The sequence below is a fragment of the Eretmochelys imbricata genome, chromosome 7 (genome assembly GCF_965152235.1).
Source record: "Eretmochelys imbricata isolate rEreImb1 chromosome 7, rEreImb1.hap1, whole genome shotgun sequence".
Classification (NCBI taxonomy): Eukaryota; Metazoa; Chordata; order Testudines; family Cheloniidae; genus Eretmochelys; species Eretmochelys imbricata.
In genome coordinates, this window is record NC_135578.1 from 58883465 (window position 1) to 58910668 (window position 27204).

A 27204-nucleotide genomic window follows, 5' to 3' on the forward strand; every position below is an offset into this window, starting at 1 on the left:
TTGATGCAGAGATGGATGTCGGAATGCCAAAGTCGCCTACCAGATGCAAATGGTGCCCAAACTGGTTTTCCTCCTCAACGACATCGAGATCAGCTGCTCACGAGTCACCACTATCTGTACCATTTTCTCCTACCTGCTGCAGGGCTATTTCAACACCAAAGACATTCTTAGGTAACCCCAACCATGCAGTATTTTCTCAGCTCACAAGTGAGCAGTCCTCCTACAAGCACAGGAATCCTATTGTGTGATCACAGTCGCCACATCCAGCCCTGCTTGGTGCTCTGGACAAAGACAGAATCCCTGTAGATCCCTTCCAAGGAATCGTAGGGGAAAACTCCACTGACAGCCAATTCAGCATTTAATTCAGCCCTGTTCAAGTGAGTGAGAATCACCCCCGGCCAAGTTGTGACCCTTACAGTGAATATAGCGCAGGTAGCCCCTTGACCTCAGTGGGATGACCCAAAGCATAAGGAACTAGTCAAGGTAGGTAAGATTACCGAGGCTGATGGGTGTCTGATCCCGTTGCTTAGATGATGTCTAACTGGCCATTTTATTCTTGAATCTCATGGAGACTGCCTTTGCCGGGACCTTCTGGAGAAGAGAATTCCAACCCTTGATTGCTGTCTGAGGAAAGAGCTGCTTGAAACACAATACTGCAATATTTGATAGCTCATGCCCAGACTGGTCAGTCTCTACCCTTTAGACCAGCTGAGACCCATCCGGTGCTGTCCACAACCCTCACACATAGGGGTGCGGGCCGCCAAGATGACACAGGCCAACATTCAAAGCTCTATCTTGATTTTAATGAAATCACTCTGGTCCGGATGCAGCATTGCATTCTGGGACATGCAGTCTCTATTGGCAGCCTCTTTCTTTATTAAAGATGAGGGTGGCTGCAACTTACTAAGTTTTATTTATTGTTAATTGCTTGGATCTGACAGTGTGCATGGTGCTGTACAGTGTGAGCAAATAAAGACAGCCCCTGTCCCACAGCCTCCAGGAGAGCAGCTCGTGCAGCAGGCCCCGAGCATCATTAAAAAACAGGGGACCTGTACTGTCCTGAACCTGGGGGAATGCTAAAGTATGTTGTCATGTCTGGAGTGTTCTTATAGTGTGGTATTTTAGTCTATAGGGAACACCATTCCCAGAGTCAGATGAATGCACATCACTCACTTGCTTTGTGCGTGTGTAACGTTCATCCATTTATGATGAGAACTGAAAAATGGTATTCAAGCATTTCACAAGTGAAAAGGAGTTGTCACAGCAGTTTCCTGCTGGGCTGCTAGAGATTCCATGTTGGGTGTTGCATGCCTGGAAGCCAGTGAGGTGTCGCTCAGAAACACTATGAGGGGAGCTCCCAAGGGGATATGGACACCAGGCATGAGCAGTATTGCTTTCCCAATATTACCAAATCCATTGGTTCAAAAATCATGAGTCAGGCCCCCAAAATTACAAAACTGGCTTTAAAATTATGAGGTTTTTTTTTTTAAAAGGGGGGATCATTTTTATTTTTATTTTTGAGTCATTAGGGGGTCATATTTTCAAGCTTTTCTCCACAAGGGCTAGAAACGTACGCTATTAATGAAAGCCGAGATTCTCACATAATCCCATGACTCCAGGAGCTGAGGCTTTAAGAAAGGCAACAACTATCATGAGACTCACAGTACAATAGTGATAGTTGGAAATGCTGCTAACCAAAATGATTTCCTCTTTCTCTGAAAGGATTGGATTGTTCCTTGTTTACACTTTAAAGCCCTCGTCTGTGGATGAAAGTCAGATATGCCTGGATGGGATCTCTGATCCGCCAGGAGAAGGTAAGGAGGTCCCTTTGGTGAATGAATTCTGATGGATGCTGCCCCTCATCCCTGGGGTAGGTCCTAAATGCAGCAGGGCTGTGCTCGGGGAGGGCAGGGGAGAGGAGGGCAGGAAGGGCAGACCCCTGAGGGACATGCTGCAGAACTACTCAGGAGTCCAAAATTAATTGCTTTGCTGGGTCAGGGCCCTACTGTGAACAGCTCAGGGGTAGTAAAGGGACAGAGAATAGTCATGTCTGGGAAGGTCTGTTCTAAAGCGAGGTGACGTGCTTAGTTATGCTTTCCCCCCCTCTGGTATCTCTCCTGCAGTTAGGTTGGCAGAGCTTGGTCACTGCACCAAAAGCCCCTCAAGTGCTGGTTTTCACAAGTCTCCAGGAAGAGAAATGTCCATTTGGTTGAAATTTCACAGAGAGCAATGTTTGTGGGTTAAAAACAATGGAATGAAAGGGTGAAAGTTCCCTCCCAGGATTCCATGGGAATGTGGTTGTTGCTGCTGGCCCGCTGTAGTTTTTGCATTGTGCTGGAGTCCCATGTGGGTGAAGGGGCATTCTCTAGGGCAAGTGCATATTGCAGTGCAAGGAGCCATGCATCTTCTAAATGTCTACCCCATTTGTGTCTGACTTGACAGCTGGGAGAGCCAGCCACCTTGACTTCCTGTTACTTATTGTCCTATGAGTGGTCCCAATGGAGGTCCTACTGGATACAACGCATCCACACAACAGAATACATTATGGAGACACTGGTAGCCTGAGCTTCAATGCATAGAGTTTAGAGGTGGAAAAACACCTCTGAAGTCATCCATTCCAGCCTTCTCTTCCACCCAGTCTAGAATTGTTCCCTACAGATTATTCATTGCCCAGCATTTTGTCCAGTCTAGTTTTAAACATCCCTAATGATAGGGCTTTGGGAACAGAACTCAGAAATCACTAGTACTTACAGTGGCAGGATCCCCACTTCCAAATGTTCACACGTACTTCACCCAGTTAACAACCAATTATATTTGTATTGGCTACAAACAAGGTTGTTCATCAAAGTGCTGGAAACACGTTTTGTCTCCTCTTTACTTTTTATTTCCTTCTGATTATTGTAGCCTTAAGCCAAACATCTGGGAAGACAATCTGGCTCCGAAACCGGTTACTGAAGATGCTGTTAGATGTAATGTGTTCAGACAAACTTCATCTGTCCTCTGAGTAAGTAGAACCATTTGGGGATGGAGTGGGCGGAGGAGGGACTGTGGCTCCTTCGCGGTTCCCCCTCTCTCTCTGTGTTTGACCAGTGCTCAACATCCAGTTAGCATTTATGAGTGTCATCAGTCAATGAGAGAGAGGCGGAATGTGTCAGGTTTGGGTTCAAAGTTTTTTTCTCCCCAGTGTGATATCTGAGGTTTAGAGTGATATCTATTAAATAGACAACACTTTTCCCACAGTTGCCAAACAGTCAGATCAGAGAGATCACGGTTTCCATATCTGTTCTGTGAGGGGAAAAGAAATCCGATGTGTCTTTAAAAAGCAGTTTCATCTAATTGAGATTACAAATACTACAATGTCTTAATCCTAATCACACAGTTATTGCATCACTACAGGGCAGAGTTAAGGTTGCTTGGGTGCCTTAAGTGTGCATTTGCATACATTAGCATATTGGAATTTCTTTCAAGTTTAAACCTTAATTTTGAATGTTCTAGGTTTATAATGCTTGGGTTGGGATAATTACAACATCCCTGTCCTGTGTTTTACACTAAATTACGGAGATGTTAACCTTAACTGTGACTCCATCTTGATGTAGTTTGTCTGGGAATAAATTAAATTGGGTTTCATAGGGATCAGATGGCTCAAACTATGTGGACAAACAAGCTAATGCATCTCCTTAGCACCAGATTGTGGGCACGATATCCAGAGCGTAAGTGACTTAGGGGCCTAAGTCAGTTGCCCAGATCCTCAAAGGTCTGGGAGTTAGGCACCTAAATATTCTTCAGAGTAAGGGCCTAAGTGATTTCAGAGAATAAACTCTCCATTGTGATGTAGGCTCCTAGATTAAATCTTCCCCAGTGTCTTTAACGTGTTTACTTCTCATGCTGTGTTTCTCCCAGGGCTCAAGAAGAGATGTTCCTGGCGCTGGGGCCTGATTGGTTCCTCATGTTCACACAAAGCCATCTGCACCCAAGCACCGTTGTGATAGGGGTCAAGTTGCTGCTGCACTTCCTCCACAATCCCACACTACTGAGCAAATTCAAGGAGGGAGTGGTGGCCGGGCGCTGGGTAGAAAACAGCTCCATGGGGCTGGATATCCTAATGGGTACGTCCCAGATATGGGACTCGCTCCCAAAATAGCCTCTTCCAGGGAGAGTTTCATGAAAACTATGTTGACCCTGGTGCAGAAGCAATTGGCTAGGGCTACCAGTCCAGTTGCATAAAATAGCAAATCTCCCATTGACTTCGATGTGAGCTTAGTATGGTCCAAGCAGCAGGATGATCTCTTACTGCCGGGCTGGGAGATACCTTCTCCATCATACTGCAGGCTGGGGATTCCAGACCAGAAATCACTGGGTGAGGAGATTGTGTGGTCTGGTCTGTGCAGGAGGTCAGTCTAACTGGTCTGTACATCTGTGAGTTGGTCAGTCACCACCTTCTAGTCCCTCTGAGATTTGCTGCAACCCTGTTCTGCTCACTCCCCCAGGTGAGACTGGGGAGTGCACAAGGAGAACGTCACACCATGCGAATGAGAGTGGAGGGTGGTTTTCTATTTTGTTAGTGTCAGAGAAATTCTTCTAACGGCTGGGGTTGTTGACAGTAGGAAGGCAGGGTGGTTTGGGCCCCAGAGAACTGCCGGTCGTTGTCAGTCAGCCATCCCTCTCCACTGCACCTAATGCAGGATGGAAACTGAGCCGTTCAAAGCATGTTTTCTTCCTTTGCTTCTAGACAATTTGAAAAGAGGGCCCCCAATGCCCGACTATGGCCCCTACCTAGTTTTCGGACTAACGGTGCTACAAGTATGTCTGATTAATCACATTCACCTTCCTGAGATCTACCTGCTGGTCTCTGGGCTATTCCTGGGAACCCCACAATGTGACCCACCAGAAGCGTCCAAGGTAAGGCCCCCACAAAGGCCGGTGTGGGGGGTGAATGAGAGTTTGCACCTTGGCTAGGTGACCCTGCTGTGCTCCCTAGGATTCCTAAGCTGCTTCTCTGTAATGGCTTCAAACGGAGAGGCAGCCCAGCAACGTCTGCCCTGGACAACACTAGCATCCAGGCTGGGGAAGCTTGTGGTGGTTGGAGCTACAGTAGAACCTCAAAGATACGAACACCAGAGTTACAGACTTATCAGTCAACTGAACACCATGTGGACCTGGAAGTCCTTGATCAGGCAGCAATGCAGACCCCCAACAAAAAAGCAAATACTGTACTGCCTTGGGGCTGCAGCACCTGGGGAACTGGGGCTGCAGCCGCAGGGTGTGTGTGTGGGGGGTCAGGGCTCCCGGCGGACGGGGGGGCTCAGGGCTTCCGATCTTCGTGAGCACTGAGGCTCAGGGCTTTAGACCAGAGGGGAGCGCCGGGAGCTCTGCTCTCAGTTTCAGCCAGGGGTGGGGGGACGACTGAAGATCGGGGCTTCAGCCCCACGGCTCTGGTTTTGGTTTCAGCCCCCCAGGGGGTGCCAGGGATCAGGGCTTTAGCTACGGGGCGAGTGCCGGTTTCAGCCCCAGCGCTCCCCCGTAGCTAAAGCCCCGAGTCCTGGTGCTCCCCCCTGGCTGAAACTGGGAGTGGAGCTGCGGGGCTGAAGCCCTGATAACTGGCGCCCCCTTCAGGCCTGAAGCCAGAATGGAGCTGCGGTGCTGAAACCCCAAGTCCCAGAATTCCCCCCCAGGTCTAAACCCCTGAGCCCTGGTGCTCCCACGGGGCAGAAGCCCTGAGCCCCCCTCTGGGAGCCCTGATGGCCTGTAGGGTCAGAAGCCCCATCCTCCAGCCCTGCAGCTGCAGCCCCAACTTCCCCCTGGCTGAAGTCTGTAACGTCTTGTTCATAGTTATGGACCATTTCAGAGTTATGGACAACCTCCATTCCTGAAGTATGCGTAACTCTGAGGTTCTACTGTCCTTGTGCCTGATGCGGCTGGACGTGGAAAGAACAGGAACCTCCTGGAGGTTTCACCCATCGCTCTAGACTGCTCCGAAAGCAGTGAAGGGTGCAGCCGTGCCCCTGTGAGCAGCCTCCTCCTCGAACGTCTCTCCCTTCCTTCAGGCAGATCTGGACTCCATGCTGCAGTGGCTCCTGCAGAACCACCAAACAGAGGACGTCCTTAAAGCTGGGCTGTGCACAGAGGCAGTGGCCCTGCTGCTAGAGATGGTTAAGGCCACAGTGAACAAGGTGAGCAGCCGGCTGTTTGTGCGCAGGCCCACAGAAGGAGAGGAGGAGAGTTCTGCTTGAGGCAGCCCATTCCCTCCCCAAGGGGTGACAGCACAGTGGTGGGCAGGGAGCTGATGGCTGCCAGCTACTGACCCGGCCATTTTATCATTGCTGGGAGTAGGGGGCTTCAGAGAGACCCTGTCTGCGCTTACGACTAGGATCTGAGAGTTGCGGACTGGATCCTGGCCCCTCCTAATGTGCTTCTGGGCCCCAGCCCCTGCCCATTCTGAGTGGAGAAAGCCCCAGCTTTGTGGTTAGAGCTGTGTTCAGGCTCAGGAGAGGAACGCGTGGCTCTAAGCAGCTGCTCCCTGTGGCCTTTGGAGCAATTCGTTCGTGACTTCTCCAGATCTGGCCAAGCCGAGGCCACTCAGATCTCTGGGGACTGCTGAGAAGAACAAGGCAAGGTGTGCCAGCTCAGCACGCGTGCAAGTGAAGCGCTGCCCTGACGAGATGCACCTGTCGGTGTTCAGCCCTTTGCAGGTACAGAGGGCTCCTGGGAGGTGGCCTATCCTGGGAACGTCATGCAGTTCCTGTGTCTCATCTACCACAGCTACCCCCAGGACCCAGTGTGGTGCTGCTCAGACTTCCTGCAAACCTTAGCCAGTGTCGTCTTCCATGTGGGGGCGCACCAGGTAAGTGTGAACCAGCTTGGACGGCTGTGACTGAGCCAGACGCTGACACCTTTGCCCTGGTAGTCCAACCGAGCCCCTGCTGATGCTGTTGTGAGTCGTACCCGGTCAGAGCTGTGGGATCTATCCCATGGTCCGTGCCCCTCAAGCTGTCAGCCTTTGTGGAACCTAAATGTAGGGGCCAATGTATTGAATCCAGTGTTCCCTGCTGGGTGTCTTCACCCTTCCCTGTCTCCTTCCTCTTGGCATGGATCACTGGTCAGTGATAACTAATGGGTGGCTCGGCTCCAGGTGTGATGCAGCCAAACTCTTTAATCCCAATGCTCCTTGTGGGGCTGGGGCCATCCCTGTGCACTGCCATCCTCCCTACTAAAGAACCACCCCTCTGAGTGTGACCCCTTCACCAGAGTATGTAGCACTCATTTCCCTCAGCCAGCTGCTCGCCCCTCACCCACTGGGGACGTTGCTTCTCCCTTGCATCCCTACCCCAGCAGCCGCCCCAGCCCCACTGCACTCACCAAACCCCACTCAGCTGCCAGCTGATTCCCCCATTCCTGATTTTAAAACAAGTCGGCGGAGGGGTTAACAGTGCTTCACACATACTGCAGCCCCTTTAATCTGAGTGCATCCTTCAGCTTTGCTACTATTGTTATTTGGCACCCTTGGGGCACTGGTATGTGTATTAGGTATCACTAAACCCTTCTTGGTGTTAATATTAACAGCTGAGGAAACTGAGGCACTGAGAAGTGAAATGACTTGTCCATAGTCAGAATGATTGTGAGTATGTCTACGCAGCAGCTTGGAGGTGTCATTCCCAGCACAGGTAGAAGACATGCACTAGCTCTGCTAAAAGTATCAGTGGGCTGTGGCAGCTCGGGCTGGCCATCTGAGAACAGTCCTGCCCAACCTCCTGGGTACACTCTCAGACAGCTAGCCCAAGTTGCGCCCATGCCATGGCAGCTGCACTGCTATTTTTGGGGCACTTGCTTGAGCGGACCTAACGCACGTATATCTGCCCGTGCTGGGAAGCATCCGCCCGGCTGCTGGGTAGGCATACTCAGTGTGACACAAGCAGGTATAGAATCCAGGAGTCCTGGCTCTTAGTTTTTATGGCCATATTGCATTGCCTCCCCTTTGCTCTCTGTAGCAGCTGTGCTCAGTTGTGGGGAGAAAGCAATGCTGGTAAAATAAGCTCCCCTGAGTGCCATTGTCTCTGCTGTCTTTACTCAGGGAGGCTTTGAAGGCCTGTCGCCTCTCAACGGTCCAGCTGCCGCTGAAGCAAACAGCTGTCCCGACCCCCCGGCCGCCCCACTGCCCCAGCACCCTGCCAAGAAGCAAGTGTGGGACTTCCTGCGCATCCTGCTGATGGAGAGTCTGGCCAGCATCCTGGCGCACAAACAGGGGCACCCGTTCGAGCTACTTCTTGAGGTCTCATTGCCGTAGACTCCAACCCTCGCTACTCTGCACTGGGAGTCGGGGAGGGGGGATGACACAGGAGGCATCCTGCAGTGATGTAGGGACTCAGAAGGGTCTGCACCCCACCTACTCCTTTCAAGTTCTCCAGGATAGAGCTGGGCGGGTACCAGATTTTTTTATTTTGCGAGATATTCCACAATTTCCAAAACTTTCCTTTTCTGAAACAGAACAAAAAAAAATGTTGAAATTTCCCACAAAACAAAATTTTTAGAAAAGTTTGTTTCGGGTCAATGGAAACGTTTTGTTCCGGGTTTGACCTTTGTGAACTTAAAAAGAATACATTAAAATAACGAATTTGACTTCGAAGGCTGGTTTTGACATGACAAAATCAAAACGTTCTGTTCTGAAAAATGTCAGAATCTTCCACTTCGACATTATCAAAATGCTTTGTTCCTTTTTTCAGTGAGAATTCATTGAAATCAGCATGTTTTTCAAACCGCTTAGATTCTGACAAAAACATGATTTTTCATCAAAAAAACTGTTTTGACAAAAAAAAAAAATTCTGAGCAGCTCTACTCCGAGAAGGGGTTGTCTGCAGTTCCTCCTAGCAAGCACCATGTGATCAAGAGGGCCTGAGGCCAGACCACACTGCTGGGATATGGGGCACCTCCAGTTATGTTATTCAGGATAACCAGCTAGAATTGAAAGCCTAACTGCCCTGTAGGGAAGAGATTCCCCTGTGCTGCATGCATTCATATAACCCAAGGCAGGATGCTACACGTACACAGCAGCAATAGTAACTTGCATTGGAGAAATGTATTATGCTGGAGTTAGATCTTGGCCAGTAAAAAATCTTTCCCTGTCTGTTTATAATGTGTACATGACATTCTAAGGCAGCCCATGGATTCTGTTAATGCCGTGAGATCCCATATGGGGTTGTCTTGTGTGCTGATTTACTTAAAAAATCATTTATTTTCAATGGACAAAAAAAAAAAAAATAAACCCCCTTCTAAGCACAGATGGATGGATGGCTGCTGCACCAGTTGAGTCTGGACTCAGGTTGCACACACTCCAAAGCAGGGGTTCTTGGATCGACCCACTATAAAGAAGGGAGTAGTTGCAAATTTAGTATCCAGGTTTATATTTTGAATATCCCAAGTGCAGGTGTGTCTAGATCTGGGGTTTTGATTCAGACCAGTCACTGGTTTTAAGACAAGTAGAACTGAACCTCAGCTCTTGATTTTGGCTTCCATTTTCTGTGAGTCCCATCCACTCAGAAGAGACGAGTGAGGGGGAAATCTCTGAAGGCTTAAAAAGTAGTTGGGGTTCAGTCCAGAGAAGCTGTCAAAAGCAGGAACGCTTCTCCAGGCTATCCAAATCTCCTGAGCCTGCCAAAAGGGCTGTGAAAATCTCCAGAGAACCGGTTCTCTTGGGAGGTCGCTGGGAGTCCTGCTGCTGCTCTCTGTGAGGATGGCCTTTCTCATGGTGCTGGGATCCCTTTAGTTTCAGGAGCGCATAGGGCGTGGCAGAAATGCATTAAGCTTTATCAGAGCCTCCGTGAAGGTTTGGTTGTAGAATGAGGTTAAGGGTTGGCTGAGGCGACAGCCCTTGTTTTCTCTATACCAGTTCCCACCTCCCTAAGAGGGGTGCTCCAGGAGATCAGAAACTGGCATTTGGACCAAAGACATCTGGAGTTATACCCCTGTCAGGCTCCTGGGTGAAGGCAGGCAGGACTAGTGACAGGAGCTTGGGATCCTGTAACTGAAGCCGGAGTCAGAGCCAGTATCAGGGTCAAGAGTCAAGGTGAGAGTCAATCCGGAGTTGGAGTCAGATTCAGGAGGTAAGCCAAGGGTCAGAGCCAGGAATCAGGCCAAGGCTCAATACCAGGTATTGGGGTCTGTGTTGGGATTCCAGGGGTCAGTCGGGAGCCTGAATCCAAATCAGCACCAAGGTCAATACCGAGAGTTCAGTAACAGAGAAACAGGGTGGTCGCAGCAGCTAGCTAGGGATCTGTGTTGTTGCCTGGACCCTTCCTGCTAGGCCCCATGGGCTGATATAGGGACCAAAAGCCAATCAGGGATTGCTAAAACCATTGTCGTCAGATCCCTTGAGGCAGAATGTTCCCCTGGGATCAAACCTTTGTGGATTGTGGTACAAAGGGTGTGGCTGGGTTATGGCTGTTGCAGTGTGGGGATGTTAGTTAGGGGTAGCCCTGTGGGTCTGGGTTCAAGTCCTACCAAACCTTACATCCCTGAACCCAAATCATCCCATGTTGTTCTGGGCTTGCACACAAGCCATCCCACATTATCCTGGGCCTATACCCTGCACTAAAAGTATCTGAGATTATCCTGGTCCTAAACCATCCCAGATTATAGTGGGCCCTTAACCTCAACCCAAACCACCCTGGATATATTGGATCATACCCTGCAATCCTTACTCAGTTGAGGCAGATCCTCAGCTGTGTATATTGTCATATCTCCAGTGGACTTTGCATGAGTAAAGGCTGAGTGAGGTGGTCAGCATTTGTGCCCTTTGTTGTGTTAGCACTGTGCTGATGGTTTCGTGCTGTGGTTGTGCAGGCTTCTGCAGAAAACTCCACCAGGGAGCAGAATAGACATTTCCAGACAGAAGTCTTGCGTTCTACTATGGATATCTTCCACATCATCAGCCAAGGGGGTGGGAAAACTGGCTCCTCCAGACTGAGAGGTGAGTGATGAGCTTCAGATCTTCAGCTAGATAGTTTTTAGGTTGGGGTATCTGACTGTGTTCTCTTAAGAGATTTAGAAACACCAGCTGAAATATCGGTCTGGTATCTTAGCATTGTAGGCTGCATGGGGCATTCAAATGCTCCCAAGAGCAAGTGCATTGAAAGTACTGCGGTCCTGCCATGTGACCGGCAAGCTTCTCCATCTAGTGTCCCCTGCTATAAGAAAGATTAAAAATCTGGCATTGAGAGCAAAGACTCCATAGGGGAGGCAGTGTGGGTCTAATGGACAGAGCCCCTGACTAGGACCCAAGAGACCTGGGTTCTATTCCTGCCTTGGCTACTGGCCTGGTGGTTGACTCTGTGCCTTGATTTCCCCATCTCTAAAATGAGAGTAATGATTCTGGCCCTCCTTTGAAAAACTCTAGGGGTTGCTGCTGTTATTAAAGCAGACTTAGTGAGAATGGAGCTGAAGCATGGAATCTAGCGCAACCAAAATAGGACTTAGCTGGCTGTGCTATTACCTGCCTACAGGCATAACAGCTGTGGCTGTGATCTCAGATGAGACCTGAGTGGGCTTGCACCTGGGCACTACTTCAGTGGGAAACCTTTAAGAAAAATCTAAAACACTTCAGGAAGTGGAGTGGGTGACTTACTAGCTGTCCCTCTTGTGTCTCGGCGTGGTAGTGGGGAGCAGTCCACTGTGGGATGGATTCCAAATTGGCCAATGGAATTATGCCATTACTAAGCCAATAACATTCACTGCTGCAGCACCTGCATTGTTCTTGGGGGTCTCCTGTCTGAGTCCCCCAAGATCCCCGCCTCAGATGGGACAGCACGATGGTAGCGTGGCTTATGCTCCAGCATCTGACAGCGCTGTCCCCCTGTTGTATTCCCTGCAGGCGACAGTGACCCTCATGGCGGGGCGGAAGTAGCTGTGCCTATGTCTGTGGTGAACGTTTCCTATTTCACTCAGAAGCTGGTGGAAAAGCTTTACAGTGGAATGTTTGCTGCAGACCCTAAGCAAATCCTGCTCTTTGTTACCGAGCAGATCATGGTGGTGAGTGGGACACTGGGGTTCCTTCTGCTGCTGTTGATGTATTTTGATGTTTCTTATGTCATGCTAACTCTGAGATCTGGGAGTTCACAACACAAAGGGCATGATCCACTGGCTTCTCATCCTCATTGCTTGTATTGCACTGGCCTCAGTCAAGGATCAGAGTCCCATGGTGCAGACACACCCGGACAACCACAGTTCCTGCCCGGAGTACCACACCATCTCACTTTTTCACCCTCAGGTTTCACAATATCTTTACAAAAATCCAACCCTTCATCACTGAGCAATTTAAAAAAAAAAAAATCAAAGAATGGTCCCCTTTTTATTATGATCATTTGCGTTGCTGTGCCGCCACAGAGCTCCGGATATGGACCAGGGTCCCACAGCACTAGCTGCTGTATAGACACGCAGTCACTGCCGGAAAGAGCTTGCAGCCTAAGAACTTCAGAGCCGTACAACATGAGAATCTATCTTCAATAATTATCTGGCTTCCCTTACTCTAGTATCTGAGTAGCTCATCCTTTCTAATGTGAGGTCAGAGATGCAACATCCTGGGTCTTGAACGGAGGCCTAAGACCCCCTCAGACAGCTGCTGCATCCTGGCCTCTGCTCAATGCCTACTGAAACCTGCTGGGCTGAGAAGCTAGTTGTGCTATAGCCCCAGCCAAGGCACCCCCCCTCCCCCCATGGGAGCTCTGATTGGAGGATCTCCTGGCTCCATCGATTGGTCCAACTATGCTATTTAAGCCAGGAGGAGGCACAGGAAGTTTGTCTGAGCAACAAGATGGTTTCGTGTTGTGACTGCATTGGACCCTGCTTGTGCCTGCCTCCTGCTCTGCTCCTGTTCCCACTGTGTTCCTGCTTCATGCTTGATCCTTCCCTCTCCTCAAGTTCCTGCTCTTACACCTCCCCTTCAATCATCAGTGACCAGTCCTGGCTCCAACACTAGCCTCCAACTTCTGACCCTGACTCTGGCTTGACCCTTGACTCTGGCACTTGGTATCTGACTTCGGTTCTGGCCCTTAGCTTCAATTATTGGTTCTGACTCTGGCTTGGCCCCTGGCTCGGGTAACTGGCAGCCTACTCTGGTGCTGACCCTTGGGTTTGTTCCTCACCCTGGATCCCTGCTCTGCCCCCTAGGCCTGACTCCTGCTCTGACCACTAGGCAAGACAGCCTATATCCTGGTCCATAACAGGACAGTGCTTTTATCCCCATCGTACAGATGGAACCAAGGCATGGAGAGACAGAGGGTATGTCTGCACTTGGAGCTGGGGATGTGACTCCCAGCTCAAGGAGACATACTCGCACTAGCTCTGATTGAACTAGTGTGCTAAAGTAGAGTGTGGCCATGGCCGGGGCTAGTCCCCCACCGATATACCTGGCTGAGACACTGGGCACGCACTTTGGGAAGCTAGCCCTTCCTGTTGCTACAGCTGTGCTCTATTTTTAATGCAGTAGCTTGATCAGAGCTAGTGTGAGGATACCTGCTCAAGCTGGAAGTTACACCTCCAGCTCCTAGTGTGGACATACCTTAAGTGACTTGTCTAAGGTTACAGAGCAAGTCTGTGGCAGAGCCAGGAATTAAACCTGGCTCTCCTGAGTACTAGGCTAACACTCTAACCACTGGACCATCTCCTGCTGCTCTGCTGCAATTGGGACCTACCAAGCACATCCCTGATGACCTCCAAGGGGCAAAAGGCAGCTGCCCTGTTGATTTCAGCTCCCTGAGATATAAAGAACCTAAGAACGGCCATACTGAATCAGACCAATGGTCCATCTAGGGCAGTTGCTGGTACCGAATGCTTCTGAGGGAATGAATGGAAGAGGCAACTTCCAGTGATCCATCCCCTGTCATCCAGTCCCAGCATCTGGCAGTCAGAGACTTAGGGACACCCAGAGCATGGGGTTGCATCCCTGACCATCTTGGCTAATAGCCATTGATGGATCCATCCTCCATGAACTTATCTAGTTCTTTTTTGAAACCAGTTATACTTTTGGCCTTCACAACATCTGCTGGCAACAAGTCCCACAGGTTGACTGGGCATTGTGTGAAGCAGTACTTCCTTTTGTTTGTTTTAAACCTGCTGCCTATTAATTTCATCAGGTGACCCCTAGTTCTTGCTTTATGAGAAGGAGTAAATGACACCTTCCTATTCACTTTCTCCACACCATTTGTGGTTTGTATAGACCTCTATCATCTTCCCACCTTCCTTTTCTCTTTTCTAAGCTGACCAGTCCCAGTCTTTTTAATCACGCCTCATATGGAAGCTGTTCCATACCCCTAATAGTTTTGGTTGCCCTTCTTTGCACCATTTCCAACTCTAATATACCCTTTTTTTTTTAGTGGGACAACCAGAACTGCACACAGTATTCAAGATGTAGGCATATTGTGGAGTTATGTAGCGGCATTATGATATTTTCTGTTTTGTCTATCCCTTTCTGAATGGTTCCTAACATTTCTGTTAGCTTTTTTTGACTGTCGCTGTACATTGTGGATAGTCTTCTGAAAACACCCACACAATAACAGCTAATTTAGCCCTCATCATTTTGTATGTGTAGTTTGGATTGTTTTTTTTCCAATGTGCATTACCAACAATGAATTTCATCTGCCATTTTGTTTTCCGGTCACCCAGTTTTGTGAAATCCCTTTGCAACGCCACAGTCAACTTTGGACTTGACTATCATGAGTAATTTTGTATCATATGCAAATTTTGCCACCTCACTGTTTACCCCCATTTGCAGATCATTTCTGAATATGTTGAACAGCACAGGTCCCAGTATAGGTCCTTGGGGCCTTGCACTATTTACTCCTCTCCATTGTGAAAACTGGCCATTTATTCCTACTCTTTGATCCTATCTTTGAACCGGTTACTGATCATAGAATCATAGAATATCAGGGTTGGAAGGGACCTCAGGAGGTCATCTAGTCCAACCCCCTGCTCAAAGCAGGACCGATCCCCAATTAAATCATCCCAGCCAGGGCTTTGTCAAGCCTGACCTTAAAAACTTCTAGGGAAGGAGATTCCACCACCTCCCTAGGTAACCCATTCCAGTGTTTCACCACCCTCCTAGTGAAAAAGTTTTTCCTAATATCCAATCTAAATCTCCCCCACTGCAACTTGAGACCATTACTCCTTGTTCTGTCATCTGCTACCACTGAGAACCATCTAGAGCCATCCTCTTTGGAACCCCCTTTCAAGTAGTTGAAATCAGCTATCAAATCTCCTCTCATTCTTCTCTTCTGTAGACTAAACATCCCCAGTTCCCTCAGCCTCTCCTCATAACTCATGTGTTCCAGTCCCCTAATCGTTTTTGTTGCCCTCCGCTGGACTCTTTTCAATTTTACCACATCCTTCTTGTACTGTGGGGCCCAAAACTGGACACAGTACTCCAGATGAGGCCTCACCAATGTCGAATAGAGGGGAACGATCATGTCCCTCGATCTGCTCACTATGCCCCTACTTATACATCCCAAAATGCCGTTGGCCTTCTTGGCAACAAGGGCACACTGCTGACTCATATCCAGCTTCTCGTCCACTGTCACCCCTAGGTCCTTTTCCGCAGAACTGCTGCCTAGCCATTCGGCCCCTAGTCTGTAGCGGTGCATTGGATTCTTCCGTCCTAAGTGCAGGACCCTGCACTTATCCTTATTGAACCTCATCAGATTTCTTTTGGCCCAATCCTCCAATTTGTCTAGGTCCTTCTGTATCCTATCCCTCCCCTCCAGCGTATCTACCACTCCTCCCAGTTTAGTATCATCCGCAAATTTGCTGAGAGTGCAATCTACACCATCCTCCAGATCATTTATGAAGATATTGAACAAAACCGGCCCCAGGACCGACCCCTGGGGCACTCCACTTGACACCGGCTGCCAACTAGACATGGAGCCATTGATCACTACCCGTTGAGCCCGACAATCTAGCCAGCTTTCTACCCACCTTATAGTGCATTCATCCAGCCCATACTTCCTTAACTTGCTGACAAGAATACTGTGGGAGACCGTGTCAAAAGCTTTGCTAAAGTCAAGAAACAATACATCCACTGCTTTCCCTTCATCCACAGAACCAGTAATCTCATCATAAAAGACGATTAGATTAGTCAGGCATGACCTTCCCTTGGTGAATCCATGCTGGCTGTTCCTGATCACTTTCCTCTCATGCAAGTGCTTCAGGATTGATTCTTTGAGGACCTGCTCCATGATTTTTCCAGGGACTGAGGTGAGGCTGACTGGCCTGTAGTTCCCAGGATCCTCCTTCTTCCCTTTTTTAAAGATTGGCTCTACATTAGCCTTTCTCCAGTCATCCGGGACTTCCCCCGTTCGCCACGAGTTTTCAAAGATAATGGCCAATGGCTCTGCAATCACAGCCGCCAATTCCTTCAGCACTCTCGGATGCAACTCGTCCGGCCCCATGGACTTGTGCACGTCCAGCTTTTCTAAATAGTCCCTAACCACCTCTATCTCCACAGAGGGCTGGCCATCTCTTCCCCATTTTGTGATGCCCAGCGCAGCAGTCTGGGAGCTGACCTTGTTAGTGAAGACAGAGGCAAAAAAAGCATTGAGTACATTAGCTTTTTCCACATCCTCTGTCACTAGGTTGCCTCCCTCATTCAGTAAGGGGCCCATACTTTCCTTGGCTTTCTTCTTGTTGCCAACATACCTGAAGAAACCCTTCTTGTTACTCTTGACATCTCTTGCTAGCTGCAGCTCCAGGTGCGATTTGGCCCAGGAGAGGACCTTCCCTCTTATCCCATGACTGTTTGCTGAAGAGCCTTTGGCGAGGGACCTTGTCAAAGGCTTTCAGAAAGTCCAAGTACACCCTTGTCCACCTGCTTGTCGACACGCTCAAATAAGCTAATAGATTGGTGAGCCATGACTTCCCTTTACAAAAGCTGTGTTGACTCTTCCCTGATGTATCATGTTTATCTATGTGTCTGATCATTTTGTTCTTCACTAGAGTTCAGCCAATTTGTCTGGTCCTAAGTCAGGCTTCCCTGCCTGTAATTGCCAGGATCACCTCTAAAGCCCTTTTTAAAAATTGGTGTCAGATTAGCTACCCTCCAGTCATTTGGTACAGAAGCTGATGAAAGTGACAGGTTACAACCACAGTTAGTAGTTCTGCAATATCATATCTGAGTTCCTTCAAAACTTGTGGGTGAATCCCATCTGGTCCTGGGAACATATTGTTGTTTAATTAATTAGTTTGTTCTAAACCCACCTCTATTGACACCTCAATCTGGGACAGTTCTTCAGATTTGTCATCTGAAAAGAATGGCTCAGGTGTGGCCATCTGCCCCCACCCCCGCCATTCCCTGCAGTGAAGACAAATAAAGTTTGATAAATGAGGAAACAAAATTGCTGGGCACAAACATTTTATTGTTAACTTTCTAAGACTGTGTTACAAGTAAAGAAGAGTCAATGGTAAACCAATATTTGTCCGTGTCTCTTTTTTGAAAGTATAAGGAATGGACCAGGAGTGGACTTAAAAAAAAATTATTTATGCATCATACTTGGCATTTAAAATCCAGCCAATATGAGCAAGATTTTTCAGGGCTCAGCCAGATTTCCAAAGAGCCCAGCTGCTATTTAACCACAGATTTTTCCAAAGTGCTCAGTGCCTGACAAGCTGAGCTTCTATTGGCAATCTGGCCCTCACTGTGGGTGCTGATGGCTTCGGAAAATCTACCCCAAGACAGCTTGAGGATTCATTGATCCTATTTCAGCTGGGATTTCACTTCTCTTCCTTGAGATCCTTGTTTTCTCTTTGACACTGATCCCTCGCTCCCCAGCTCTCCTGGTAGGCTGTTCAGTCAGGAAATCCCCAGCCACGCACACCAAAAGGTTAAGGTGCTTTGAAGTTGCACTGTGTATGACACAGCTAGTTACTGTTGCTCTGCAGTGCAAAGTTTTGGCAAACTAGAAGAGACTGTTTTTCTGTCTCTTGCACAGTGCCAAAATAGCAGCAACAAATATATAACAGGATGGAGCAGGTGGATGAAATCGGCATGCCCTTTGGGTTAACACCACTGGTGCATCAGGAAACGGCCTCCTACCTGCCCCTTGTGGGCTGCTTCAAGATCCAGAGGAATAAGGAGGGAACTGTGTTTCCTTAGAGTGCCGGGGCTGCAAGCCTGCCTGGATGTTATGTGGGCTGCACAAAGGGAAAGGCTCCTGTGCCCCCTGCCTCACTGTGCATCTGTGTAAGGACCAGGCTGAACTTGGTCCTCAAACTAAACGAGAATTAATATGCATGGGAGAGTAAGTTACATGGTGGTAACTGGGTCCGAGCCTACCTCTGAGAATATCTGCACTGGGGTAACTTAAGTGCCAAGGGAGCTGGGACAAGTTGTTACTTGCAACAGCTTAGACACACTTTGATTCACCTCTGATTGTTGCCTATGAATCAATGAATAGTGGGTGCAATTTTCAGGAGTGCCTGAGGAGCACAAGTCCCACTGAAGGACCCTGGGAATTTTGCTCCTGAGTCACTTAGGTGCTTTTGAAAATTCCACTGTTCAAGACCCTCCTTCCCTCCACAAAGACAAATAGTCACCTTGGGAGACAATGAAAGTGTCAGTGTTTAAAGGCTTCCTCTCTTTAACAGGGCCAGATTTATCCCTGTTGTAACTCCCAGGGACTTCAGTGGTGGAATGGTTTTGTCCCATAGATCATAGGGGACATCAGGGTGGAATGAGCGTACAGAAGCCCAAGTGGGAGAGGTGAAGTGGAGGGGAAGAGGGTCTTGTACCAGCCATGTGCCAGATCATGCTTTGCTGTGTTTTAACAGGTCATGGAGAACACCTTTTCCCAAAAGGAAACTGTCATCAGCACCCTGTACAGCAGTTTAAACCGAGCCATCCTGTATTGTCTGTCCAGGCCGCAGCAATCACTGCCTGAACAGCTGAGTCTCCGGAACGCCCTCCACACCCTGCAGGAGCAATGGGACATCATCTTTGCAACTTACAACTCAAATATTAGTTTCACCATCTGCCTTATGCACTGTCTGTGTCAGCTGAGCTCTGGGAGGTACATGCACTGCGCTCGGTGTGACTTCTGATTAACTTTCTCTCCTGATGTTTATTGCAGTGGGCGGTGCACACAGAATAGGAAAGATTTCACATGCTCTTTCAAGGTCATGGTGCCAAACGTTCTGAACTGTGGAAGTTGAGAGCGCTCAGTGCCTTGCAGGATCTGGGATTTAGGATGTACTGCATCCTAACAAATTACTGGCCCAATCTAATAGTCTGGTGCTACATGTGTAATTGCTTGCATGGGCCTACGGGTCCTTACTGATTTGCTCCCATTAAGATTACTAAATTGAGTTGCATGGGAACATGGGGGTTTTTTTCCCTCATGGAAGCTTTTGACAAAAACATAAAACGCATTTCTTAATTTCAGTTTCAACAAGACGAAAAAATATTTTAAAATGTCAATATTTTTACGAGAACCTGAAAGTGTTCAGTTGACAATGGCATGTTTTTGTGAAAAATTCTGTGTAGTCAAAAAACTGTTTTCCTGTAAAAAAAAAAAAAAAAAAAAAAAAGACCAACACAATTTGATGGAACAACTTCTACCAGTTATATTGCTAAGGTGTTGTCTAAAAAATATATACAATAGTATGTGTAATGAGAAGCATCGGGTATTTGCAATGGAACTCTTGATTTCCATTTGTTATTTTGAAAAGTGATTGTGTAAACCTCCAGAAAAACACCCAACTGATCTGAATTTTATCTGACCCGTCTAAAAACTCTGATGGCTCAGAACTTGGTCTGGATATCTCACAAGAATAAGCTTTCCTATGGTGTGTTGGCACTGCCCCTTCCAGCTGAGGCCAGAACATGCAATTACAGAGACTAGACCTGGGCCCAGTCTGAAAGTATGTCTCTAGACTTCAAATATCCCTCCAAACCTAGGGATGTTTTTTTTGTGGGCATGGTCCTGCACCCATTGAATTCACTGGGAGTCTTGTCATTGGTTTCAATGGGTGCAGGATCAGACTCTGTGTGAGAAGGTTATGGGATGGCTGACCAGTGTTGGTGCGCGTTTTGAAGTTGTCAGGGAATATTTTGTTGCAGGGCAGATCGGGTTCATTGGGAGCTGATCTGTGAGGATTTTTCTCTGGTGTGCGGAAAACTAGCAGTAGGCATTGTTGGTGTAATCGTTGTGTGTGATTTCCGCAGTGTTCACTGTTTGGGTGTTTCTGGTAACAGCACGTCTTCTTTTGTAACATGGGTAGCAACTTTCACTATAAGCTATTGAACAGCTTTGGGGGGGAATATGCGTAGGGGCCAGCTACAACATTCAGATTCGAGGCCACTTCAGAGGTAATTGGGGTAGGCTCGTAGCTAGCAGAGAGAAATGTGCAAATGAAAAGCAGATCATTTCTGAACCTTCTGTTGACGACGACAACAACACAAAAGAGCATGTGTGGATGTCACTTGTATCTGGGAAAAGTCATGGCTGGTTCCTATTTCATCCAAATGGCTTTGTTCGTCCCTGATTATTATGTCTTGTGCTTGGATTCTGGGGTTTTCTGCTGCTACATGAAATTCTCCAGAAAGCAAAAATGAAGGTGGGGGGGCGGGAATAATTACTGAGTATGATCTCTGTAAAGGAGACAGGCAAAGCTGTGTGTGTCTCCGCAGAACAAAAAGAAGGAATTCTAGGAATAACAGAGAAATTAAACAGGGCTCCTCTTTCATTTCTGTACACTGTAAAACTTGGCACTACTACAGCACCCTACCCCTGAGCATCTCAAAACACATTTACAGTGGTGACAATGCATTGCCACTCCATGTGACAGGTGAGGAATCTGCACAGAGGTGTAAAGTGATTTGCTCCAGGTCATACAGTGAGTTGTTGTCCTGGCTCATCCCTCGCTCTGACCATTAGATCACGGTGCTTCTTGTGAACTGCAGAAAAGCAGAATACTGCAGTGGTTGCATCCTCAAGAATTCTGCACACAGAAGGGGGCCTCAGGAGGTGTGGATGGAATTTAAAGGCACCACACCAACAGCCGGATGAAAAGAAATACTCCCCCCCACCCCCAACATACTGTGAACATGAGTTGATCACTGCTGCAGGATAATATTGAAGCAAATTATTTAGTAGGCAAAACAGGATTAGATAGCTGAGGAATCGGTGAAAGCTCCTGAGGGCAAACAGGGACTACCCTGTAGACTGTATAACAGATTCTTTAACTGCTACTGTGAATTGGATTTTTATGAGCATTTTTATGCGTCTGCTGTGCATTCCCAGCAATGGTCAGATTACGATCGGCCTCTGCTGATGAGAAAAACAGCTGCAGTTGCATGAGCTTGGGTTGATTTTATTGGGATTGACCTACCAGCTCCTCACCAGATGGGAGTCTGGAAATCGTTTCTCCTCATGATATAATACTACTGTTCAGATGCATTACATATGCATTTAGGTGGCCGTTCTCTGGGAGCATCTGTTACTGGTTAATTTTGGAGACTGAGGACTCAGATGGTCCATTCTGCTCCAGCATGGCAGTTCCTGTGCTGCTAGATTTAAAGCAAAGAAAGCCAATGCATGAGTCTTTTGAAGCATCTCTGAGTTCATTGCTATTATTACTGCTTCTTGGACACCGGGGATGAAGTCCTGACTCTGTTGAAATCAAAGGGAGTTTTGCTGATGACTTCAGCAGTGCTAGGAACCCCCCCCCCCAAGCATGTTGACTTTTCTCACAGGTGATATACCCAAGGAATTTTTACTAACTTTAGTTGCAGAGTAACTTTAGAGTCTTTTTGGCAAAAGAAGCAAGTGCTTGGCATTTCTTTATTCATCAGAATGGTGCTAGAACTAGTTACTTTCTGTGCTCTGTAGAGGTTTAGGAATCCATTTAAAGTGTCCTAGCTAAACTGAATCCAGTGAAACAATAGAACATTTGAGGTGGGCCACTTTTCCACATGGCTTTTTCAGATCTGTTTTTGTTCTTATTTCAATTTAATAATTCCTAGACAAAAACGGTTAAGGTTGAGAGTATGTAGCAGTAACGTAAAGGTAAAAAACATTATAACAACACTGCAATTATCCTAAAACCAGGCACGACAAACCAAGGAAATTTGGGGTTACTGTTACCTTTGCATCTTTGGATTACTTTTAAGTGTAAGAAATGCCCACATAAGGTACTGTGACAGGGTCGGGCCAGATGGCTACAGGAGAGTAATAGAAGGCAGATATATTAGCCCCAGGCTAAGTAGGTCCCTTTTCCCTGGGTAAGATAACAGGGAAGGTTCCAGAACAATCAGGAACCTTCTGGAGACAATTAAGACAGACAGGCTGATTAGAACACCTGCAGCCAATCAAGAAGCTGCTAGAATCAATTAAGGCAGACTAATCAGGGCACCTAGGTTTTAAAAAGGAGCTCACTTCAGTTTGTGGTGTGCGTGTGAGGAGCTGGGAGCAAGAGGCACTAGGAGCTGAGAGTGAGAACGCGGACTGTTGGAGGACTGAGGTGTACAAGCATTATCAGACACCAGGAGGAAGGTCCTATGGTGAGGATGAAGAAGGTGTTGGAAGGAGGCCATGGGGAAGTAGTCCAGGGAGTTGTAGCTGTTCCAGGAGGCACTCTAGACAGCTGCATTCCACAGGGCCCTGGGCTGGAACCCGGAGTAGAGGGCGGGCCCGGGTTCCCCCCAAACCTCCCAACTCCTGATCAGACACAGGAGGAGTCGACCTGGACTGTGGGTTCAGAAAAACAGCCAAGCTGAGGGCTGCCGTGAAGCTCCAAGGTGAGCAAATCCGCCAATAAGCGCAAGACCCACCAAGGTAGAGGAAGAACTTTGTCACAGTTCCATAACAGACTTAACTCTGCCCTGTAGTGACGCCATCCAATAACATACCACTATGATTAGGGCATTGTAGTGTTTGTGGACCCACATTAAATTAAACTGATTTTTAGACACGGATCAGATTTTTTCCCCATTATTCTTCTGTTTATGGCATCACTACAGGGCAGAGTTAAGGTTGTTCATATGCTGTCCATTTCTTACCTTACCATGGTTGGATTTCTTTTAACTGTCACCTTACCTCTGAATTTCCTGCCTCCTGCTACCCCATACTGTGGTAAACTCACTCCAAAAAAAGGTTTAAGAACATAAGAACGGTCATACTGGGTCAAACCAAAGGTCCATCTAGCCCAGTATCTGGTCTTCCAACGGTGGCCAATGCCAGGTGCCCCAGAGGGAATGAACAGGACAGGTAATCATCAAGTGATCCATCCCCTGTTGCCCATTCCCAGCTTCTGGCAAACAGAAGCTAGGGACACCATCCCTGCCCATCCTGGCTAATAGCCATTGATGGACCTATCCTCCATGGACTTATCTAGTTCTTTTTTGAACCCAAAGGCTTGTTTGTTATGGTCTCAACGCTTTTGGTGGTAGCACCATCATTACTATTGTCAGCCACGTTTACTAGGTCTTTGCTATGGATCAACCAAGAGCAGGGACCCATTATGCTAGGTGCTGTACAGACGCAGAGCAGTAGACAGTCCCTGCCACAAAGAGCTGACAGTCTAAATAGACAAAACAGATGAAGGGTGGGGGAAAGGGGTATATAGCTCGCAAGAGAGAGCCATCAGTGTGATGGCGGCAAACACTATTGGGCCATTATCAGTCATCAGAAGCTCAATTGTGGCTCTGTAGTGATTTTGCCTCCTACCTTAAGTACAGGAGGGGAGGCAATGTGGCCTAATGGGTAGAGCACTGGACTGGGACTTTGAAGATCTGGGCTCTATTCCCAGCTTAGCCATTGGCATGCTAGGTGATGTTGGTCCAATCACTGTGCCTCTGTGTGCCTCAGTTTCCCCATCTGTAAAATGAGACTAATGTTATTGACCTCCTTTTTAAAGTACTTTGAGAACTACAAATGAAAAATGCTGTGGGCTCTGATTATTGTAGGTATAGAGGGTGGGGAATATTGGCTTTTGAGTAAATAAAACATAAGAGGTTAGGTGGAAATCCCTGGAGTGTGTAGTGTTCGTATTCTTCGCATTGATGGGATGCTGAAGGGGTCTGGGTTTCTCATGCTGCCTGTTGTTCTGTTTGCTCCAGCTATCCAGAAGGGTTTGGCGTGGATGCAAAACCAACACTAGCTTCCTATCGCCAAATTTTCCTGGCCCCAAGTGAAGAGGAGAAGGAAAGAGGGGACAGTCATGCTGCTGCGGGTGATGGTAACGTATAACCGAAGGAATTCACTGTCCCCAGAGGAGCACGACAAGGAGTGGGTCTAAAGGGATCTTTCAAGCAACTTTGACGAGTGCTTGGAAATAGGAAAGACAAGGTGTCTCTCTAATACCTTGGGACCAGCACAGCTACAGCAACACTGCATACAACAACGGAAATAAGACGATATTTTGCTGTGTAACAGCTACCTCAGAGAACAGAGGGAACTGTGATGTGGTGGTCAGAGAATGATAGTAGGAGTTAGTATCTCCACAGTCCTAGTTCCAGTTGTGATCCTGAGATCTGCTGTGATGCTGGGCAGTCTTACAGTGCCTCCGTTTCCCCATCTGTGAAATGGGTACAGTAAGCCTTCTATAGTACACAAACCCCTGTGAGGATTGGTGGTGCCACAAATGCTTTCACTTTGCAGGAACAATGGCAGCTGACAGCAGGAGGCTCAGATATACCAATTATAATTAAAAGCTTCATTTCCCAGCGCAGCTCCTTCCCCCTACCCCGGTGCTGGGAGAGGGGTGACTCTGCTCCGTGGGCTGCTGCGCTGAACTGGGAATTTGAAGAAGCTTTTCTGTGCAATTTACTTTATTTTAAAAGGCTCCCTGTTCTGAGAGAGCTGCCACTCTCGTTCTGCTCAGTACAGCAGCCCCCAGAGCCTCCCACGGCGAGTTGCCCCTCTCCCAGCACAGGGGCGAGAAAGGGCCTGTGCTGGGAAATGAAGCTTTTAATTAAAATTGACATTTCTGAGCCTCCCGCTGTCAGTTGCCGTTGTTCCTGCAAAGTGACAGCATTTGGGCACCAGCAGTCTGGCAGCTGAGCCAACTGGGAGAGCAGGACACTCGGCAATTTCTACCTTGGTCTAACACTTGTTAAATATCAGGAAATTTCACAAGGGGTTATTTTAGCTCACTTACTCCAGCTTCTCTTTAAGGCGGTGTAAGCTATCTCTGCTCTCCACAGAGCACTCACATCAGAGGTTATTGTCCAAAATTATACCCCCCCACACACACCCTTTTGAGGTATCCTGTTATTTTTAGATAACCACAAACATAAATCCTAGCCTGACTTTCCTTTAGAGCTGGCTATTTCTAGGATTTTTCCCAGCTGAAATATTTAACCCTCCCCTGAGTTCTCCTTTGCCTTAGAGAGAGGCTCAATTTTTTATACTCCTGCTGTGATCCAATTGGTCTGGTTTCCAGAGTGAGTCAGCAAAATAGCTCTGCATCTCCATGTAGAATATCCAGTCACAATGGCCACAACAGTTTTACAGTCCCTGATGTGTGGCTCACATCCTGCCAGGATTTCTATTGACGCTGTCTCAAGGATTAAAAAATGTCCTATACGTGCTTTAAACCTTATATTTCAAATGTTAAGTGTCCAGAGACAGCTGATCAGGTGCTTATCCAGAGCAATGCATGATTGAATCAGCTGTTACTCCCACTGGTATTTTGGGGGTTGGATATGGAGGAAGAAAGGTCCTATTGATTTTCCACAAGGGAGTTGGTAGTGAAGCTAAGAGGCCTTTTTAGATAGTGCACAAAATGGTGATAACCTAGAGTAACTCCAGTGGCTTCAATAGAGTCACTTCAGATTGGCACCAGTATAACAGAGGCACTTTTGGCTCCTACGCTGCTGACTTCACATTCTCAAACAGAAGGTCATTCCTCATTGACAACTCTTTGGTTTCTAGTTCAGCAAGAGATTCTGAAAACAGTCGAAGTCATCTGGAAGCAGCTCATTTCTCAGAGGCGGCAGGCCCTGGAGGACACCTACAAGATAGATCTCTCTGTGAAGCCAGGAGACAGAGAGAAGGAAGTGAAGATAGCCGAGATCACTCCTCTGTGGGAAGAGACGATGACGAAGGCTTGGCAGCACTTCATAGGTCTCTGTTCTTTAATGGAGCACTTACCTCAGTGAGCAAAGGCATTGCAGGAAGCATCCCGATTAATGGAAGGATGCTGACGCCTCAGTTATAGTCTCCCATTGCACATCATAGGCCAGATACCTTGGGTCCTCACTCTGTTTTTTCTCAGTCCAACTCCAGAGTTAGAAGGAGGGATTCTGTCCCACATGCATCCCCTTTACACTGCTCTGGTGATGTACAGGCATTGGCTTGGTACCACAAGGAGTTGGAAGAGGATTCCCCTGGTGCAGCCACACAGCATAGGGCTCCTCAGAAATGGCCATGCCAGGGCCAGAGGGGAGCCTTGGCAGCATATACCACTGCAGTGATTCTGAGCTGCTCCAGATTGAAGAGCAGCGGTTGGGAAGCTGCTGTGCATTAGAGCACCCCCAGGGCTGCTCTAATTTATGCCAGGGGCCATTTTGGCCCCCTGAAGCAGCCCACAATCCCAAAGGCACAAAGCCACCATTGCTTCCCATCTCCAGGGGATCTTACATCCCCAGGAATAAGTACCAGACTGAATATAACCTGAGTAAGGCTGAGTAGAGCCCCATACAAATCTCACCCACAGACATTTGGAGATAAGCAGAGTGAGCTTCTCTGCAGATGAATGACCACGTGATTCCTGACATTCGCTTCAGTATTTGAAAAGCCTGAGAAGCTCTTGTAAGGGTTTTCCTGATGGTGCTTCCCATCTCTGCAGAGGGCGACACTTGGAGACATTGGGTTAATTTGCCTCCAGTGTCTTCTCTTGAGGTCAATGAGTTTATGCCTGGGGTACATTGGACCCCATTAGTTTTGTTAGAAATAAAGTAGTACAGGTGGGTTGGTGGGGATGAGGTGCGGCTTACCCTCACCAAGCTTATGGAGATACTAAAATAGGGCTTTGTAGTAGAAGCTGGTTGCAACCATGTTTGGCCACAGAATTGTACAGCGTGTGGTCTGAGGTAGTAGATGGTCCATCGGCTACAGGGCCTGAGAAGCACATGCTGATGAGTGAGTGAGATAGCACAGAGATAAAGCATGTGGAGTTTGCACCATGGTACTGGGTCATGTCCCATGCAGATGCCAGCCTGCCACTCATGCT

General features: G+C 47.9%; 1 protein-coding gene across 1 annotated transcript in view; it reads left to right on the forward strand.

Moving 5' to 3' along the window:
* WDFY4 (WDFY family member 4) overlaps nt 1-27204 on the forward strand; it is a 237361-nt gene that overhangs the window by 94109 nt on the left and 116048 nt on the right. Inside the window, exons 26-38 of the mRNA XM_077822441.1 lie at nt 10-171; nt 1723-1814; nt 2905-3004; nt 3901-4106; nt 4730-4899; nt 6045-6170; nt 6680-6841; nt 8069-8266; nt 10834-10960; nt 11861-12018; nt 18802-19040; nt 24089-24207; nt 25905-26096. Coding sequence (XP_077678567.1) covers nt 10-171; nt 1723-1814; nt 2905-3004; nt 3901-4106; nt 4730-4899; nt 6045-6170; nt 6680-6841; nt 8069-8266; nt 10834-10960; nt 11861-12018; nt 18802-19040; nt 24089-24207; nt 25905-26096 — 2051 coding nt within the window. The remainder of the gene's footprint in view (nt 1-9; nt 172-1722; nt 1815-2904; nt 3005-3900; nt 4107-4729; nt 4900-6044; nt 6171-6679; nt 6842-8068; nt 8267-10833; nt 10961-11860; nt 12019-18801; nt 19041-24088; nt 24208-25904; nt 26097-27204) is intronic.